This window comes from Equus caballus, chromosome 6 (assembly GCF_041296265.1).
Source record: "Equus caballus isolate H_3958 breed thoroughbred chromosome 6, TB-T2T, whole genome shotgun sequence".
Classification (NCBI taxonomy): domain Eukaryota; kingdom Metazoa; phylum Chordata; class Mammalia; order Perissodactyla; family Equidae; genus Equus; species Equus caballus.
The window spans coordinates 48,568,115-48,588,566 of record NC_091689.1 but is presented as its reverse complement, the minus strand read 5'-3'; the positions used below and the strand labels follow the sequence as shown (position 1 = coordinate 48,588,566).

Below are 20,452 nucleotides of genomic sequence, written 5' to 3'. Positions count from 1 at the left end.
GATTCTGAGTCACATTATATGCATCAGGGCACCAAAGACTAGCAAACCACATATGCTAGATGGGTGACCCTGGCTTCAGGAAAGGTAGCCACTATAGGGGCTTCTTTCTATTCTCTCACATTAGTCTCCTGTGGGCCATAACATTTGGCTTCTCACAAGGCCGGCCTAGAATGGTACATGACCTTGGGTATTAGAGAACACCTAAATTATTTCCTTGAAAGGGGGTTTTGCTTGCAGGGTATTGTTACAAATCCCTTATATATTGTTAACTAGTTCTTGCAACCCATTTAAATTAAAATCATAAGATATCTGTACCATTAATGTGATTTTCTAATAAGGTCTTAGAACAATATTTCCCCCAAAATGTTTCTGTCATACAGGATATAAGATGTATTAGTTTCCTTTTGCTGCTGCAACAAATTACCAAAAACTTGGTAGTAACTTATTATCTTACAGTTCTGGAGATCAGAAGCCCCACATCCGTCTCACTGGGCTAAAATCAAGTGTCAGATAGGCAACGCTCCCTCTGGGGCTTCTAGAGGAGAATCTTTTCCAGCTTCTAGAGGTTGTCGCCATTCCTTGGCTCACGGCTCCTCATCACTATGCTTATTCTCCCTCTGCTTCTTTTGTCACTTAGCCTTTTCTCTGTCTGACTCTCCAGCTTCCCTCTTATCAGGCCTGGATGATCCAGGATAATCCCCTATCTCAGGATTCTTAATCACACGTACAAAGTTTCTTTGGCCACCTAAGGTAACATATTCATAGGTTCCTGGGATGAGGGTGTGGACGTGTTTGGAGGGCCATTATTCAGCCTTCCACATATGACTTCTGAAAAACCTCATGTTCTGCAGAATTACATATATGTACACGCACACAGACAGATACACATGCACACGGTCGTTACGGGGACTACAAGGCTGAGAGGCAAAAAGCACCCAGAATGTATGCAACTACATACAACAGTAACAATTCTAGTATAAACATATTAGCACTGTTAGAAAGAGATACAAAATTCCTAATAAATGTGAAGGTGGCTTGATGAAGTCAAATGGAGAAAGAGCTGAGGCTGCTGACTTTACACAGAGGACACAACGCAGAGGTCAGGCTGCCAAGAGCTGGAGCCTGGGGGGACAGGCTGTACACGTTGCTATCTATCAGATGCTTTTACTTGGTGGTGCATGACATTATCGTGTTGGAAAAAAATGCATACAAAGCAACTTGATTTATACTTCATTCTAACACTACTCCCTTATTTATTATTGGCATGTGAGCTAGCTTCCTTTTTGGTTTTTTTTCTTTGGCTTTTTTCTAAATCAAGGCTTTTCAATAGACTTTATTTTTTAGAAAAGCTTTATATTTACAGAAAAATTGAGAAAATAATACAGAGTTCCCATGAGTTCCACACCTAGTTTCCCCTACTAGGGTGATACCTTTGTTAAAATTAATAAACCAATATTAATACATTAATATTAAATAAAGTCATAGTTTGGGGCCTGCCCTGTGGCCTAGTTTGGCTCGCTCTGTTTTGACGGCCCGAGTTTCGTTCCTAGTTGCAGACCTACACCACTCAGTGGCAGCTATGCTGTGGTGGCGACCCACATACAAAATAGAGGAAGACTGGCACAGACGTTAGCTCAGGGTGAATCTGCCTCAGCAAAAAAATAAACAGAAAAATAAAAAAATAATAAAGTCATAGTTTTTTTCAATTTCCTTAGTTTTTACCTAATGTTTTTTTCCTGTTCCAGGATCCCATGCAAGATACCTTGTCACATCCAGTTGTCATGTCTCCTTTAGCTCCTCTTGGTTGTGGCAATTTCTCAGACCTTCCTTGTTTTTGACGACCTTGGCAATTTTGAGGAGTCTTGGTGAGGTATTTGTAGGATGTCACATGACTGGAATTTGTCTTTGTTTTTCTCATGATAAAATTTGGGCTATGGATTACTGAAAGGAAGACCACAGAGGTAGAGTGCCATTTTCATCACGTCATATCAAAGGTTCACACTCTCAACATGACTGGTCACTGTTGATGTTGGCCTTGATCACCTGGCTGAGGGAGTGTTTATTAGTGTTGTTGTCTCCACTGTAAGTTGTTTCTTTTTTCCTGCTTCCCATACTGTATACTTTGTTTTTGTTTGTTTGTTTGTTTTTTGAGGAAGATTAGCTCTGAGCTAACATCTGCTGCCAATCCTCTTCTTTGTGCTGAGGAAGACTGGGCCTGAGCCAACATCCGTGCCCATCTTCATCCACTCTATACGTGGGACACCCACCACAGCTTGGCTTGCCCAGCAGTGCCATGTCTGCACCCAGGATCCAAACTGGTGAATCCCGGCCCGCCAAAGTGGACGCGTGCACTTAACTGCTGCACCATCAGGCCGGCCCCCCATACTGTACACTTTGAAATGAAGTCACTGTGTGCAGCCCACACCTAAGGAGTGGGGAGTTATGTTCATCCTCACTGAGGCAGGAGGATATACATAAATTATTTGGAATTCTTCCACATAGGAGACTTGTCTCTTCTCCTCCATTTATTAATTTACTCGTTTATTTATATCTTTATGGACTCATGGATATTTACTTTATACTTTGATATTTATTTTATAATCCAGTACCACTTTATGTATTTTGTTGTTCAAATTGTTCCTCCTCTCTCGGTTAGTTCTTGTACTCCTTTTACACACCTCAACAATGTGTGGGTTGTGGGTTTGTTTTTTTTTCTAACATTTCCTTACTTTCTGGCACTCCCAAGTACTCTGAATTTATCTGGTATACTCCCTGCCCAGTCCTAGAATCAGCCATTTCTCCAAGGAGCCCTGGGTCCTTTTATTAATGGTATTAGAAAGCAAGATACAGGCACAAGGCATGCTCATTGCTATGGGGGTCACTTTTTAGGCCCTCTCAGCTGACAATAAAAAGTATGTGATTATACTAATATGTGTATATATATGTACTTTTTTTTTTAGGAAGATTGGCCTTGAGCTAACATCTGTTGCCAATCTTCCTCTTTTTGCTTGAGGAAAATTGTTGCTGAGCCAACATCTATGCCAATCTTCCCCTGTTTTATGTGGGACACCACCACAGCATGGCTTGATGAGCAGTGCTAGGTCTGCACCCAGGATCTGAACCTAGGAACCCTGGGCCGCCAAAGCGGAGCACGTGAACTTAAGCACTATGCCACTAGGCCGGCCCCAATACATATATTTTTCAATTGGGTTATTATATGTCTTTTTATTCTTGAGTTGTATGCATAGGAGGTTCTTTAGGGGTGGAAGACCAAAGGAAAAACAATGCTGGGTCCCTGGATTTTCTTTCTAAAAAACAGAGGCTGAGGCAGAATGTCAACTGAACAATTCATACCGGGCATATGGCACTGCTCTGATCTCCGGCCAGGTTTTTTGAGCTGACGTAGAGTCCTCATTAGTTAATACCCTTAACTACAATGCTATGCAATACTTCCAAGTTCTGTTTTCACCTCCCTTTTCCAAACAATGTTTTGTTTCAAATTCTTAATATTTCATCTTAATTTATTGACATTAAAATTCTACAACATTGGCATTCCATGAGACATCGTGCTTCTTCCTGGGGTCAATAAATAAAATAGAATAAAAGCTAATTGAAATCAGAAAGGCATTCAAACATTATACCTAGCTAATAAAATGGGGATAATGATGGAGGAAAGACAGAGAGCTGGAGGGAAAAAGACAACCGGGATCACGGACACTGCACTACAGGGAAGTCAAGCATTGGTGTCCAATCTTCCCGCCCTGTTCTCCTTCGGTAGAGGGATGGGGGCTGGTACCAGAGCTGAGGCCCTCTATCAGCATTTCTGAGGAGCATAAGAGGCTGCTGAAAGAAGACAAAGTAAGGGGTTGGCCTGGTGGCGCAGCAGTTAAGTTCTCACGTTCTGCTTTGGCGGCCTGGGGTTCGCCGGCCCGGATCCCGGGTGCGGACATGGCACCGCTTGTCAAGCCATGCTGTGGCAGGAATCCCATGTATAAAGTAGAGGAAGATGGGCATGGATGTTAGCTCAGGGCCAGGCTTCCTCAGCACAAAGAGGAGGATTGGCACCAGATGTTAGCTCAGGGCTAATCTTCCTCAAAAAATACAAAAAAAGACTAAGAACGAACTATTAGGGTGGACTGCACATCTGGAAGTCCCCTGCCCCTTCCCAGTCAGATACCCTCTTTAACAAGTGAAACAAGGAACTCAACTGGAGGCTCTTTAAGGATAGAAAAACAAAGGAAACACCACAATCCTTTGTCTTTGGGTTTCTTCTCTGAAAAAAAGAAGCCACAGCAAAAAGCCAGTGAAACAACAGGCACAAAGGCACAAGGCATTCCTTTGATCTCTGGACTGGATTTCCAGAACTGAAATGCAAAGTCCACCTAGGGAGGGCCCCACCAGCATTCCCTCCGTCTTCCGTGGAGCCCTATAAAGAAAGAAAACAAGTCTTTCCTGAAAGCTCGTCCTTAGGCACACCTGGGAAGGCTGACAGTATTTGCTACTCTCCTCTGCTGTCTAATTGACCAGTTCACCTGTTCCTTCACCGTTCCAGATGGCTTCATTCAAACTGAAAATTTTGGGAAATCCATCACCCCTACTTCCCTCTTCCCACCAGGAAGGAGCTTGTCCAGCACTCTGCTCTTTTTTTTTTTTTTTTTTTTTTTTTTTGAGGAAGATTAGCTCTGAGCTAACATCTGCTACCAAACCTCCTCTTTTTGCTGAGGAAGACTGGCCCTGAGCTAACCTCTGCGCCCATCTTCCTCTACCATTTTTTTTTTAAGATTTTGTTTTTCCTTTTTCTCCCAAAGCCCCCCAGTACATAGTTGTGTATTTTTAGTTGTGGGTCCCTCTAGTTGTGGCATGTGGGACACCACCTCAGCAAGGCCTGATGAGCGGTGCCATGTCTGCACCCAGGACTGGCCCTGGTGAAACCCTGGGCCAGCGAAGCAGAACGTTTGCCCTCAACCGCCGCACCACCAGGCGGGCCCCCAGCTCTCTGCTCTTTAGAGGGCTGTCATATTGCAAAGTCATTAAATGTTCTCCATCAAGCTATTAGATATCAATATCTAATTGATATTAGAGACAGGATTCCACCCCGGGAGTATTGATTCTCCACCGTGGAATTTCAAGAACTAAGGTGGATCCCCACAAAGGCAGCCGACTGTAGGCCGTGGAGAAGGAAAGAGGCGAAGGGAGGGGCGGTACCGCGCGACACGTCGGGCTTCAGGGGCAGGGCGCTAGGCCTTGGAAGACTGGAGGAAACGTCCTGCTGCGCGAGCCGGGAGCCAAGGGAAGTCAGGGTCGCGGGGCGGGGGCGAGGGTCGCGGGGCGGGGGCGGGGCTCGCGGGGAGGAGGGAGCCAGGCCCCCGGGGGACCGCCCGCCAGACGCCGTGGAGAGCAGTGGCGGGAGCGCAAGTCAGTCATTAACTGTGCGTCTGAGAATTCTCCCACCGGCAGCCCTCCTCCGTCCCTTGCCTGGCTTTTCCTCTCTTGGGAATACTTTTCACTCTCCGACCCTAGATACTAAATCGATGATTTGTCGTCTGTCCCCTCCAGGACGTATGCTGCCTGAGGGCAAAACTTTTACTTTGCCTGCGGCTCTCTCCGTCTGAAACCAGCGGGGCGCAGTCAACGAGAAATCGGCGCTGGAGGAGGCAGCTGGAGAGCAGGCCGGCTCAACAGATAAGGGAGAAAGTAGAGCCACGGTTCGACGTCATCAGTTTACATCCCCGGGGCAGATTAGAATTTTAAAAGTATATTCCGGGCTCTTAAAGGTGTTACCCCTCCTCCAGCCTTAGGCGGATGAAGCCAATTCACTTTTTAACATTCCTAAAGGGTAAATATGGCTAGAAAGTCAATCTCACAGGAGTGAGAAGTTAAGACGAGTCTGAATTCGACTTAAGTTTTCAACTTCCTTTTATTTCGTTCCTTTCTCCCATCCATGACATTTCTTATGGGCAAAAGTTGACGCAAAACCTCTGCAGGCTCGCAGTCTGTCCTGCGTGGATTCTGTCTGTCCCCTCCGGCAACTGAGGCTGGGGCTCCAGGGTTCTGTGCACAACTGAGTTTTCACCCTTATAGATTTTCTCTCCTGGTTTTGCCGCTGGAGGGGCCTATACTCGTTCCTCTTCTGATTTGAGGAGGTTTCCTTAATTATATTGACAAATAAAAATGGCAAGTAATAGGATATATTGGAATATATGAGGAAGCCATTTGGTGTAAACCTAATTCCGCCTGACCTTGTCTTTCCAAAAGGGCCTGACTGAGGCTGTTGAGCATGCATTGTATATCTGCTTTAGAGATTCCCTATGGCAAGAGCAAAGGCCCTTGAGATAAAGGTGCAACTTCCCTCTCCCTCCCAACATTGGCGTCTCCTTAAGGATTAAGTATCTTTCCTTGGGCTAGAAGCTGATTGCTGCGCTCACCTGTGACCGCCCAGCTTGAGACAATAGACTTGCCTCCTGCTACGCCCACCAGGATAGCAGACCCACTACCTGCTGTGTCCATCAAGCGCTGTGCCGACAGGGCGATCTTGTGACTATTGTGGCAGGGACATTTCAATCATATGTGAAACACCCTCTTTGAGGGTACGTAACCACCCTGTGTACCCCGACTTCTTTGGAGTGCTCTGTTCCTTTGTGGAAAGACTCTCCCGGGTTATAATCCTAAAATTTCAGCTCAGAATAAACTCACCCAAATTTTCATTTATAGATTTGTTATGGATTATTTTCATTGACAATATTCGTCCTTCAAGGGCTGGAAATTAATACGAAGAATCTGGATTTCCCCTTTTGTCAAGAAGGGAGTTATCTTGCTTAGCTGTGTCTTCCGGGAAATTTTCCTCCCTAGTCATCTGGGAATACTCTGTTTCAAGGTTGGGTAAACTCCTGTGGTGGGTCCATGGAGGTCTAGTCAGTGCTTGAAGCTCTTGCTAGATCTTTGGGTCCTGACAGAAAGGTGACATTCAGGGCTTCCAAACTGCTTCAGGTTGGTCTGAAGCAGCCCAATTGGGGCCGCCTTCCAAGAAATGGGAGGTGGAACTGGCCTAGAAATTCAACTCCTACGTCCTTTCAGCCTATCAAACAAACCGCTCTGCTAGCCTATTTAAAAATAAATGAAACTGGGCCGGCCCAGTGGCCAAGTGGTTAAGTTCGAACGCTCTGCTTCTGGGGCCCAGGGTTTCGCTTGTTCCGATCCTGGGTGCGGACATGGCACCGCTCATCAGGCCACACTGAGATGGCATGCCACGTGCCACAACTGGAAGGACCTACAACTAAAATATACAACCATGTACTGGGGGGATTTGGGGAGAAAAAGCAGGGAAAAAAAGGAGATTGGCAACAGCTGTTAGCTCAAGTGCCAATCTTTAAAAATAAATGAACCATTGACTGAAAGAATTAGGTGGGCGGATACTGAGATTAAATTAGGAGTGATATGGTTCCAATTCTATTCTCGCACAGGAACTACACCTTCTACAATTCTACGGGAAAATGTAAAGAAGCTATCTTTTCTAGTTGTATCTCTTCGAGGTTACCTAAAATCTCACTGATTTGCAGGCTAGGCCTGGGTGTTCTAGGGCAAAAGGGTGAATAATGGTAGTCTTCCCCAACACACAGAAAAACTTTAAGTTAACTGCAACTATTTCCTTAAAAGTCTTTCTTGCCGAACACTTCTTCAGCCTCTTGTGCCTGTCCCACTGTGTCTCCTACTGAGGGGAGTGGAGAACAGCATGAAGGAACAAATAGCAAAGCCTTAGGCACTAAAAGAGTAAGTCATGTGCAACTGATGAGGATTTTTAGGCTGCTTAATTTTAAAATGGCTTATGATGAGGATTTTTAGGCTGGTTAGTTTTAAAACTACAGCTGAGATTCAGGCTCCAAGGAGTGGAATTTGTTTGCCCCTTTGTTGGGAAACATTTACATTTCTAAGGGAAACCTCTATCTGTAAAAGGTGCCTCCCTCTCTGTACCAGGAAGAAGAGGAGAGATGACCTTATCCCTAGAAACTCTTAATGGGGAAGGCAAGAACTTAAGTTGGTTGCTGTCTGGCCATCTCATGTAACTGATTTAGGGTGGTGGCTTCTGACCTTCACTTAATCCGATTTGATTCTTGTCTAAAAGTCATGGGATCACCCAACGACCAGACCCCACCTGCACTGATACCATTTTAACTTTTTTCCATGTTCTTTCCTTTGTCTTCGTAAAGAGATGACTCACATACCTATGCCTTAAATTTAGCCCTAACCCTCAACTCGGGGCAGCAGCAGCAGGAGCTCTGACTGCCCGTGGGTCCTGTCCCCACGCACCAGCTCTGCCTGCCCATGGGTCCTGTCCCCATGCCAGCGGGGCAGCAGCAGCGGCTCTGCCTGCCCATGGGCTCTGTCCCCATGCCAGCGGGGGCAGCAGAAGCGGCGGCAGCAGAAGCTCTGACTGCCCATAGGTCCTGTCCCCGTGCTATTCCACACTATTCTCTAAATAAAGGAGCACTACCGCCAGATCTTAAGAGTCTAAGAAATCTTTCTTTCGACTCCTCGGCTCACCGACCCCGCATCACAACTAGTAGATTAATATGTTCTGAAAATCTAATGCCCGGCATAGTGATTATAGTCAACAACACTGTGTTAAACTTCAGAGTTGCTAAGAGACTAGATCTTAATTGTTCTCACCAGAAAAGTAAATAATTATGTGATGTGATGGGGTGTTAGCTAACGGGATGGAGGTAATCATATTGCAGTATATAAATCTATCAAATATGTCAATTATATCTCAATAAGAAAATAAAAATTACTACATAATTAACACCCCCCCAAAAGAGTAAACCATGCAGAGTTCAAGAAATTGGTATTAGTTAGACTCATATTTTGTAATTGTGATGTTAATTTACTAAAAAACTTATAAAGGGAATCGTAATCTTTAAGAGCAAAATTAAGTTTGATAAATTGGATGCTCCTTTCCTTCCATTTAATTAAGTAACCCTACTCCTTTGAAACATCAACAGTTCTCGATGTCTGGAAAAGAGCCCAACATTTGAGAAAACTCAGACCCATAAATGAATTGGGACAGCTTCCCAGCTGCTCTCTCTTGACTTCTTTTCTTTCTTCCTAGTAAGCCCCCTTCCCTAGCTCTATTTGTAATCCTAGTTATTAATCTTACTAAGAGAAGATAATTCTTTTTTTTTTGGCTGAGGAAGATTCACCCTGAGCTAACATCCATGCCAATCTCCTTCTATTTTGTATGTGGGTTGCCACCACAGCATGGCTGCCAACGAGTGGTGTAGGTCCATGCCCAGGAACCAAACCCAGGCCACCAAAGTGGAGTGCACTGAACTTAACCCCTAGGCCATGGGGGTAGCCCCAATGATTCATTTTTTGAACTTTCAAAAATACAAAACATAAATGGTCTGCACAAGGTGCACCATATCTGTATGAATCTGAGAACTGTCACTGAGCTAACATCTGTGCCAATCTTCCTCTATTTTGTATGTAGGATGCTGCCACAGCATGGCTTGATGAGCAGTGTGTAGGTCTGTGCCTGGAATCTGAACCAACAAACCCTGGGCCTCTAAAGTAGAGTGTATGAACTTAACCACCATGCCACCAGGCCAGCCCCTAGATCAACATTCCTGATAAAGGGTATAATGTGCATTTGCAGTGTTTTTTGAAAATATTCAATTCTGCAATAGAGGGAAAAAAGAACTGGGATGGATGAAACTCAAGCAGTGTTAAGCATAGACAGTAAAGTAGTAGCTTATGAGACAGAGGTGAAACTCATAGTAAGTGTTGATATTGAGTAAATGAGCAGCAAGTAAGCCAGGCAGAATTTATAAGATGTGTTTAAATATACAGTAAGTAAAATAGTAACCTGTAAGATAGAGAAAACAGTTACTACTTACAGAAAGAAAAGGATGGAAAGAATAAGTCATGATCCTATCACTGTGTCACAGCTATGTCACCCCTAAATCAGTCACCCAGTAGTGGCACTCACTATTATCCCATTGTGGGTCCATATATGCTCTGCCCTAGAAATGCAAATTATATTCACAGTTGCTCACCAGGCTAATTGGCAAGCTCCAGCTATGGTCAGGCCTGTTTCACTGGTAGCATCAGTATATCATTGGTACCTGGCACTTTCTGTCTGCAGGCCCCCACCTCAAACCTCAACTCCGGTCCTCATAACCACCCCATCAACGGGGAAGGATGGAGCAGTGGAGAGACAGGACTTATGAACACTGTGTAGGGAAGGAAAACATTTTCTTTGACCCTGTTAAGGTCTCTGGCTGGGTCTGAGAATTAAACTGACAAAGATAGATTAGCAGGAGAAAAGCATACAAATTTATTGACTGTAAGTTTTCCATGACACAGAAGCCTTCATAAGGAAATGAAGACCTGAAGAAATGGTTAAACCTGAGTATGTTTATGTTAGGTTTGATGAAGAATGGAAAGTCATGGAAAGAGATGATAGGACAAAGAGTGTAAGGTGATTGTAGTAGACTGGGAGAAACTTAGCAAATCCTGTTCATCCGATTCTTCTCAGTGTCCCTCTGACTTAGAGATAAGGATGCTCCTTTCCTCCAGGTATGGGCAGGGCACCATACCCTCGTATGAGGGTATTAAGACCTGCTTCAGGGGAGAAGGGTGGGGAGGAAGGTCAGAGAACTTCCTACTTCTGCTGTTTTCTCAAACTCCTTCAGCTTACAATATTCAATATGCCAAGGTGCCGTATTTTAGGCCCCCATCAACCACACATCCCTTAACTTGGGAAGTAAGATCCTTCTGCCTAACTGGTATCCTGTTCTTCGTAAACAAGATTCAACTCAGTACATTTAAAAGATCTTACTGGCTTTATGTAATGATTCATGAATTGGGCAGCATCCGATCTAGCAGACAGAAAGGAACTCCGAAGAGCTGTACAAGGAGAGAGGTTTTACAGGCAGAAGGAGCAGGAACGAGGAAGTTGTACTAGGCAAAAAAGCAGATTGTTTATTGTGAGGTTACTTTCCTTCAGGGAACGGCAGGGATCCATTAGATTGCCTAACTAATGCTGATCAGGCGATTTCTGATTGACTGGTTTAGCAGTCCATTTCTGGGAGAGCCAAAACTGTCATTAAGTCTCAGTTTGAGGAAGTGGGGCTTAGCATGAGCGATTCCATCTTGGGCTGGTTGTCTTGTTTTTAACACTCTAAATCTGTTAACTTACTCTATTCCTTTTGCCTGGCTTTTTGCTGTGCATTTTAAACCAACTTTAAAAACCAAGTGATACGAGCTTTTTAATATGGTCTGTGAGCCTTTCTGTTTCCTGACCTTTGGACTAGCTTACCTGCTAGTGTTCTTATATCAAGTTAATTTCCCACAAGACAAAGGCATCTACGCAGGTGGTGACATTTTTGAGAAATTAAATGTTCTACACTTGCTCAATAGTTTGGTTGAATATAGGTCTCTCGGTTGGAAATCATTTTCCCTCAGAATTTGAAAGGTATTTCTCCATTATCTTCCAGTGCCTACTGTTGTTGAGTCTGAAGCCATTATGTTTTCTGCTCTTACATTCTCATTCTCTCATCTCTTCTCTCCTATTTTACATCTGTTTTTTTGCCTCACTTATTAAGGGAATGTCTGTCATTTTATCTTCCACTCCTTCTTTTTTTGTTTCTAATATCAAACTTCTAATTTCCAGCTACTCTTTTCTGTTTTTGCTCTCTGAGTTTTCCTCGTTTAAAAACAGTATCCTGTTTGTTTCAAAAATATGGTTTTTTTCTCTAGAGAAATTCATGATAGTTTTCTTGACGTGTTCTTTTATAGTCTGTTTTTTTCAAGTTGCTTCATTCAGTTTGTCTGGCTTTTTATCTCATCTTTCATACTCTAAAGAAAAAATATGCTAACTAGGAAGGTGTTATGATTTTTTATTCTGATCTTTTAAAGCATATTTAGGGGTTGTGTTTTCTCAACTACCCTGTCTCTCAGTATTTTTACCATCTGTTGCTTTTGGCTCAGCTTCTGTCGCATTTAAGCAACTGAAATTCCATCATCCACATCCCACACCTTCTTCTAGCTATGGTTTACCTTCTTTTTTTTGAGGAAAATTAGCCCTGAGCTAACATTTGCTGGCAATCCTCCTCTTTTTGCTGAGGAACACCGGCCCTGAGCTAACATCTGTGCCCATCTTCCTCTACTTTAAATGTGGAACACCTGCCACAGCATGGCTTGCTGAGCCATGCATGCCACATCTGCACCCGGCATCCAAACCCGCTAACCCCGGGCCACCAAAGTGGAATGTGTGCACTTCACTGCTGCGCCACTGGGCCAGCCCCAGTTTACCTTCTTCCTAAACCTAGATTTCTTTTTTTGTTTAAGACTTTTATTTTTCCTTTTTCTCCCTAAAGCCCCCCGGTACATAGGTGTATATTCTTAGTTGTGAGTCCTTTTAGTTGTGGCATGTGGGATGCTGCCTCAGCGTGGCTTGATGAGCCGTGCCATGTCTGCACCCAGGATCCGACCTGGTGAAACCCCGGGCTGGGAAGCAGAGTGTGCAAACTTAACCACTGGGCCACGGGGTCGGCCCCCTGGGTTTCTTGAGGGAGAGTCTAGGTCGGGTTTTTTCGCTATCTCACCTCTTAATCTTAAACCTCCTCCTATCCAGTTTTTGCCCCACCTCTCCAATGGAATTCTCAGAGCCTGCTGTAGGAGACGCAGCCCAGAAAGTGCGAACAGCTGAGAGAACAACAGGAAGGGAAAGTTAAGAGTGCCATAAGGCACTGCTTCTTGAACTTCAGCATGCATCAGAAGCACCTGGAAAGCTTGTTAAAATGGTGATCGCTAGGTCCCAGTCTTTGATTCAGTAGGTCTGGGGTAGAGCTCGATAATTTCTAATCATGTCTGACAAGTTACCAGGTGCTGTTGGTGTTGCTTGTCTGGAGGCCACACTTTTGAGAACCACTTGAATAAAGTGTTGTGACATGACATATGCTTATGGCTCCTCCTCATCCCGTACAAAAATATTTCTTGATGTGACTTCAACTTTTGCTTTTTACAACAAACAAACCAGATTGCTTCTGAGTATTGTCTCATAGTTTCCTGCTAAAGGGGGAATGGGGGAGGCTGCTCATTGAAGAGGCGATGGGAAAAAGAGGGGGGCAGCTGGGGACTCGTTCTCCCACATCCTGCAGGAAATCAGCAGTTAATGTTGGTTCTCCTTGCCAGAATTCAAAGTAGGGGTTTTTGGCGGGGGGTGGGGAGGGGGGCGGGTAGCAATTTGATTAATTTCAGTTGCTCACAAATGTTAAATGCAATTAAATTTAGTCTATAAAACAATTATAAAATTACAGATCCAAGATACACATCCATGAAATATTAAGTTATTAAACTGTTTATAACGGATGCTTTATTTCTCCTCTATTTTCCCTTACTAGCTTCCAAAGGTCTAAGATGAATCACGCAAGGAAACTTTCTCAGTTAACCTAATTAGGATTTAATTGGTGGGGGAGAGTGGGGTGGAATTGCCCTTCTCTCTGCACGGGATCACCTAAAGCCCAGTTCACAAACCAGTAGCCACCTCCAGAAGTAGAGTTTGAAAAAAGCTGATTTTTAAGGCAACCTTAGGGAGATACAACCACAGAAACTCTTTATAAATTTTCCAGCCGACTAGACAGAGGGCATGATGAAAAATTATCCTATTAGTCCACTAATAGGACTAGCCCACTCACCTTATCCCTTTAATCATTAGCATTTACATCAAAATAGGCTGGCTGATTGGCTTATCTGTAGTTTTTAACAGGACACCGGACCTAAACTTTTAGGTTAGTTCTTTCTCTCACCACTGTTTGTTGGAGCTGGGTTTTTCTCGCTCTTTCTGGGCTATACAGTTCTTGCCAGGCTACTTTGTAATAGTTTGAGAGTCTTGAGCATCACCTTCTGCTGCACCCAAAGGTCTAGGAAGAGCTTCAAGCTGTGACTAAACTTCCAATGGACTCATCCAAGCTTAATCCAACCTGGGCCGTGGAGTCCTCTCAGACGCCCAGTGAAGAAAATTCCCAGGAAGACTCAGGTAAGCCAGCTGGTGGCCTTCTCGACTACCAGGAGTTCGGGGAGTGGAGAAGCTGACCCTCCTTTCTTTACTGACTTCAGCCTTTTCTAGAGGAATGCAGTTAAGTAAACCTTGGAAGCAGAGGACCGCCAGGCAGTGTAGGTTCCTCCAGTGAAAAAATACAATAGGAAAAAGAAAAAAAGGGGAGAGGGCTCTTGAGAACTGCATTGTTTGCTCCCTGTGCTCAGGAATGCTGTAGGCTTCTAAGTCTCGTTTCTAGGGAGGAGCAATCGGAATTCTAGAAGGCGGCTCAGTGCCGTGCGATGCAGTATCTCGGCGTCAGCGATACGTGTCAGGAAAGGTAAAACACCAAAAAAAAAAAGAAACCTAAATTTCAATTTAACCTCAAGGTTTTCTTAAACTCACCCACATGTTCGGAATTGGCTTTCCAGCTAAATTTACCCTTTAGGAATGTTAATAAACAGGGAAATGGCTTTGCAGAGGAAACTGAAGGAAGGCGCGGATTTATAAAAGCCAGAGAATGTGCTCTGTAATGTAAATTAGTAGGACGTACACTGAAGAGTTGCTTTCTTAGAAACAGTGCTCCAAGAATACTGTTAATTAGGTCTCCGCTTTCCCGCGTTCTTCCTGCGGCGGAAACTCAAGACTTCTTGGAGCCGCACCCAGTGCCGGGCTTGGCCACGGAGACGCGCTCACTTAGTTTGAAACCTTGTTACCCTAAAGGCAGAACTGGGGGGTGTAGGGTAGTGGTGGTGGATGGCCTTGAGCCAGCAACCCCAACTACCCACTGGGCTGCTAGGAAGCTGGGTCGGATGCTCGCTGACGTCCTCTATTCCACGCCCCTACCCCCCGCCAGTTCCAGACTGCCTCACCTCCATCTAAGAACCCTGGTCAATATATGCGACGGGGAAAAATTAATAAGGAGACTATCCGTGTAATATACCCAGTCTCGTCTTTTCTTTGAATCTGCCTTAGTACCTGACAGTTCTACAACCAGAGATCTTTATTTCCACGTGCGCAAGTCCCTAGAAGTTGAATGGCTCCTGACTCATAGTAATCCTTTCGCATACAGGGAAAATTAATGTTAACTGTCTTATTGTATGGAATGTGAGTGTGTATGGGGTATGCAGAATGGTTCTGGCTAGAGTGAGTGACTTCCCAAAATACTGGGTTTGAGTGGAAAGATCAAATACCCTGAAAAAGCTGAGGAAAACAGTTACTTTGACTTCCTAGTTCTGCTTAAGAATGGGCATTTCCGGAGAGAGTGTTGTATTTGAGGTTTCTTCGTCTATTTCATAGGCGTGGGGTTTTTTCCAGTAAAGTTTAACAGGTTTATTTATAATTGTTTGTAAAGTTGAACTGAAACTTTTTCACAGAAACATTTTAATTTGCATTAACGCTTTACGTCCCCGCGTCTATGTTAAAAATTCACACAAATGAAAACGGAAAAACTGCCAATACCTGATTTCTGTCCCATATTTTTCCACTTGGAATCATAGACTTAGGTACCTTTTGACCCCATGGAAAAAAATATCTAACATTCAGAACTACCAATAGGAGGAAGAAGAGAAGAAGCGTTTTTAAAAAATGAAACGTTTCCCATCATAGTGGATTTCTTTTTTTTAATTTAAAGCTTCAGTGCATGGTTGTGTATCCTAGTTAGTTTTTTAGTTTTTAGTTCTCTGTGTGAGCTGCCGCTGCAGTGTAACAACTGACAGACAGGAGGTGTGGTTCCCTGACCTGGAAACAAACCCAGGCTGCTGCCCGGAATTTTAACCACTAGACCACCAGGGCTGGCTCCATAGCGGATTCTTAATGATACGTTCTCAGTATATGCTCTTAAGGTGTGCAGCGCACTAAACAAGCACAGTAGGTAATGCACGTGGTATACGTGATCTTCCACCCTTAGGAACCTCCCATTGTCCATTGTTCACCTGCTTAACAGAGCACTTCGTTTGAGCCAGGAAGTGAGTGACCTCTGGATGATGCGATTCACCCTAATGGATCTGAACTCTTTTCTTTCAGCTGCCTCGCCGCCTGTTTCAGAAGCACTAATAAAGAACCTTAGTAACTTGACTCTCAACCCTAGTACCAAATTCCCTCCCCTTCTACCAGAACATCCATCCCAACAGCCTGACAGAGAAAAGAAATTCCAAGGGTTAAGTGATGACATACCCTACCGGAGAAGGGGAGTAAGGACACTGCTAACTGTTCGGAAAGAAAGGATGCAAAGGATGATACAAATTATTAAATACCGCTACTCCGGCCAACTTCCTGTGGTGAGTTTGTGATCTGGGCAGACAGCACTGCCCAACTCTAGGTGGGGGAGGGCGCAACTCCTATAAGTTAAGATGTAAGTAGTGATGAGCAGTAGTCACTCATCAACTGTATTCAGGAGGGCAGGATGTCAATAACATTTAACATTTTTAAAATTGTCCGAACCTCTGTCTCTTATGGTCGTTGTATAACATTAGTAATCCAACTTTTTCTTGATAGTTTTCAATAAATGTTTTTTTTTTTCCCATGAAGCTTCAAAGAGAATCACGACAGAAGGAAATTGAGGTAAATAGAAATTTTCTTACTACACATGTGGGTGGGTATCTGGTTTCCTTTTTTTTGTTTTTGCAGAGGAGGAAAAGGGAATGGGTTTAGAGTTTCGGAGTGTCCGGGAACTCTCGGAAAATCAGTTCTGTTTGTACTGTTTTTTTTTAAGTCTATTTTTTTTAGAGTAGTTTTAAGTTCTCAGCAAAATTGAGCAGAAAGTACAGTTTCCATGTCCCCCTGACCCCACAGCTCAACAGCCTCCCCCACTATCAACATCCCCACCAGGGTGATACATTGTTACACAGTTGATAAGCCCACATTGGCACATTATCACCTGAAGTCTGTAGTTTATATTAAGGATCACTCTGGGTGTTATGTTTGTACCTTTTTTTCATGTGCTGTCCCCAAACATGATTCTCATGACAATACCGTGCAGTGAGAGGGCAGACACCTGAGTAGAGTGTCCAGCAGCAGAATGAGTTATTCACATTTAAGGCATTCAGAGAACTGACATAGAGTATGTTTTTATTGATTGACAATCAGCCACTGTTACCATTACAAAATGACCCATAATCTGGCATTCTTTGGTACCCACACATTTCAATCCTGCCTCTTTTCCCCCCCAAAATAGTTGTTTTGTTGACCTTTTTTTAGTGTTCCATATTCCAAAGGCTATTCCAATAACCAACATTAGATTTAAGAGCTGTGACATCTCTTTCAGGTACAGCTACTCCATTTCATTATTTTTAACTACTAACTCAAATGATCCATTTCATTGTTTTTTTCAGGTTGAATCAAGAATTCAAAGATTTAGATGTAGCTGTCATTATTGCCTGTATCATAGAGATGTTTCTGAGAATACGGAGAACAACTATGACACAGAGTCGACTGAGCCATAAACCTTAATTCTTGCTAGTAATTTTAGGATGATTACGCTCGGATGGACTGTAGACCAGTATTTTGATGACCTGTGATAGAAATTCTGTGATGTCGTCTTTTCTTGCATCTCTTTTCTACCTTTATACCAGTAATTTATAAGGAATCTATGTAGTTTGCATCTGAATGACTTCAATATACTTTAAGTTCTTGATTTCACCTAGAGAAGCACTAATATGTCTCAAGTATTGTGCGTGTTTTAGCAGCCTGTGGTCAGTCAGATGAAACCCAACATGAAGAATTTGAAGCAAAATAACTTGTGTAGAAAGAATGTAAAGAAAACATTGGGTGATTTGGCTAGAGCATGATTAGAGCAGGGTGCATTAATTAGATTTTCTAGTTTTCAAAAATTTGAATTGTGATAATTTTTTGTGCTATTTCAATTTTCAGTAGCAAATAATGTGTGTATAGAGGATCTTAATAAAATTGATATATTTGAGTACCTTTTAAAAATTCGTGTTCTTTTTTCTCATTCTTTATTTTGTACTCGTTTTTGCTAGCTGTGTATCAGTGAACAGTAATTCTTATCCTCATCACATCCCTAGGATGTAAGTATCTAGCTCTCTAATATATTGGAATATTGTCCTACGGGGAAGAAACTTTACATTTGGGTAAGGTTAGAAAATAAGGGCACAGACATTTACACATATCAGCTTCCTGGAAGAGATGTCAAAAATGGAGGGAGGTTGCTTAATTAGGAAGTAGTTGATTGGAGGGAATTGAAAGAATATGATAGTGACATAAAATACCAAGGAAAGATGCCATCCAGTGGTGTTTTACTTCAGCTGTTTTCTTTCTTTCATGACTTATCACATACACAGGCCTGAATTTCTTTGTGGGATACAAAGGATATATAAAATTGTCTTCTGCCCTGCAACTATCATGTGGTTAAAGTGTTGTGTTCAGTTAAAAAAGAATTGAGTACCTAAGGGAAGCAACTGGAGACCTGGGTGAAGAAATAAATGCCACGCTGCTAAGGTAGATAAGGAATAACAACCTATTGGTATTCAGAATGATTTGAGAGTAAATGTCAGATATAACTTTTCATCCCCAAATACTTCAGTTTGTATCTTAAAATAAGAACATTCTCTTAGACGATGACAGAAGGATCAAATTAAAGAAACTGTATACCTTTGCCTATTTATATTTTCAGCCTTTCTGAATCACTCTTTGTGTGACTCTTATAAAGCAAAGATTATTGAGTTTTGTGTAATACCGTCTGAAAATTTCTTTTAATGGGTGATTTATTGGATTTCATCACGTCTGCTGTGTTTGTGTGTATGTGTCTAGTTCCTCAGGAATTTAGGAAGATTCACATTTTCTTCTGGTGGTTACCTTTATAACTTAAATCCCTTCGTGCCTTTACTTTTAGCACTTATTTTCCTAAGGTGAACAATGATTTTTCCCTCACCCTTCAGTCTCCTCTACCTCTTAATTTGTGTCACTTAAATTATCTTGGTGTCAGCTTTGTAGAGCTAAACTGAAGTGTGAGTGTAATGGTTACGCTTACCTGCATGCCTTTTAAAGTCTTTTTCCTACAGTTAAATATATTTCATGCTCCTTGCCGTCTCTTGCTGGAGTTGACCTAGTTACCTCTCACTTGATTTGCTTGTTCTCTAGGGCTTTCTTCAGAAAGGACTTGGGATGCCTTGAGGTCTTTCGTGTCCAAAACTGTGCTTTATTTCTTGGAAGACTGCTAGTCTCACTTCTTTTCCTCAAGGATATTGTAAATATTGTTCTAATGTTGTAAATGTTGAACGTTAATGAGACCCGTGGCCTGCTCCCCGGCTCCCTCCGGTGTCTGTTTTTTGCCTTATTGCTCAAAAGGATCTTTATATTTGAAGACCATTAAGTTCGCTAGAATTACTCTGTTTTGCCCTTTCTGGGTCGTTTCCTCTTCAAACATGGTGTGTTCTTTCAGTTTCTTTCAGTAATTTTACTTGAATAGTATCTTCAGAATTGTTCCTTTATTTTTGTTTTTTGTGGGGAGTCCAATTAGTGTATTTTGGATTGCCTTTGCTTGTCTTTATATTTTTCTCTAATCCTTTTAAAATAATTACTTCTACTTAACTTTGTTCTACTTTCCATCTTCCATTTACTGAGTTTTCCATGGTTTCTCCCTTGTGCCTCCCACGTTTGTCGTGCTCGCTGACAGTGTGAGCTTTGCAAGCTCACGGTTCCTTTCCTCCTGTGCTCTTGGAGTCCCCCACCTTGGTTCCTGAGTTTGATTTCTTTATAGCTAGGAGTCCTTCATGGTCCGCTATTTCACATAATTTTTTTTTTGATGCTTTGATACTTTTTTGCTGAGTGCTCTTCACCCTTTTCTCATCTAAAAATCACATTTGGTGTTTTATTAGAGGGCAGTATTTGGTAGTGGTTAAGAATGTGGACCCCTGAAAAACTTTGCGTGGCTTCCAACCTGAGCTCCACTGCTTACTAGTTGTATGACCGTGGGCAAATCACTCAACTTCTCAGTACTTCAGTTTTCTCATCTGCAAAAGACGGATAATAACAGTATCTGTCTTTTCAATTCAGTGCCTAGCCCTTGTCAGGTAAGTGCAGATAGTAAACCTGCCAGGGTATAGTGTATGCTGTGAGCTGGGGGACTAAGGGTGGGGTCTGGCTGTTATTCCTGATCCTGGTTTCATCCCCCACCGTGCTGTACCCCTGCATTCAGAGGTATCTAGTACCTCAAATTCTAGCAGTTACCTGGAATTCTGGAGCACAAAATGATGTATTTTATGTCGCTATGCCATTTTCCTCAGGCTTAGTTTTTAGTCTTCTCTGGTCACATTAACGGTAAAGGAGAAATTCATATTACTTGGGAGAATTCAAAGGAGATTGCCTATGCATCCATGTACCTTCCTTAGACTTTTTTCCCTCCATTTGGGGACCAGCAAGAGCTTTCTACTCTACATGGTCAGACACCTGCATCAC

The 20,452-nt window shown here is 42.9% G+C and overlaps 1 protein-coding gene across 4 annotated transcripts; it reads left to right on the top strand.

Annotated features, from left to right (window-relative positions):
* Positions 1 to 5,356: 5,356 nt before the first annotated feature.
* On the top strand, positions 5,357 to 17,968 carry DPPA3 (developmental pluripotency associated 3). Of its 4 annotated transcripts, none has more exons than XR_011439981.1 (4): positions 5,357 to 5,705; positions 16,061 to 16,314; positions 16,565 to 16,597; positions 17,368 to 17,968. XR_011439981.1 is itself a non-coding variant. In XM_023643094.2 (4 exons), the coding sequence occupies exons 1-4, from the start codon at positions 13,954 to 13,956 to the stop codon at positions 17,476 to 17,478; spliced, it is 480 nt and encodes a 159-aa protein (XP_023498862.1). In that variant the 5' UTR covers positions 13,295 to 13,953; the 3' UTR covers positions 17,479 to 17,968. The 4 variants fall into 4 exon arrangements, 1 of the variants encoding a protein (XP_023498862.1); XM_023643094.2 differs by lacking the exon at positions 5,357 to 5,705 and adding an exon at positions 13,295 to 14,035; XR_002808628.2 differs by lacking the exon at positions 5,357 to 5,705 and adding an exon at positions 14,059 to 14,375.
* The last annotated feature ends 2,484 nt before the right edge of the window (positions 17,969 to 20,452 follow it).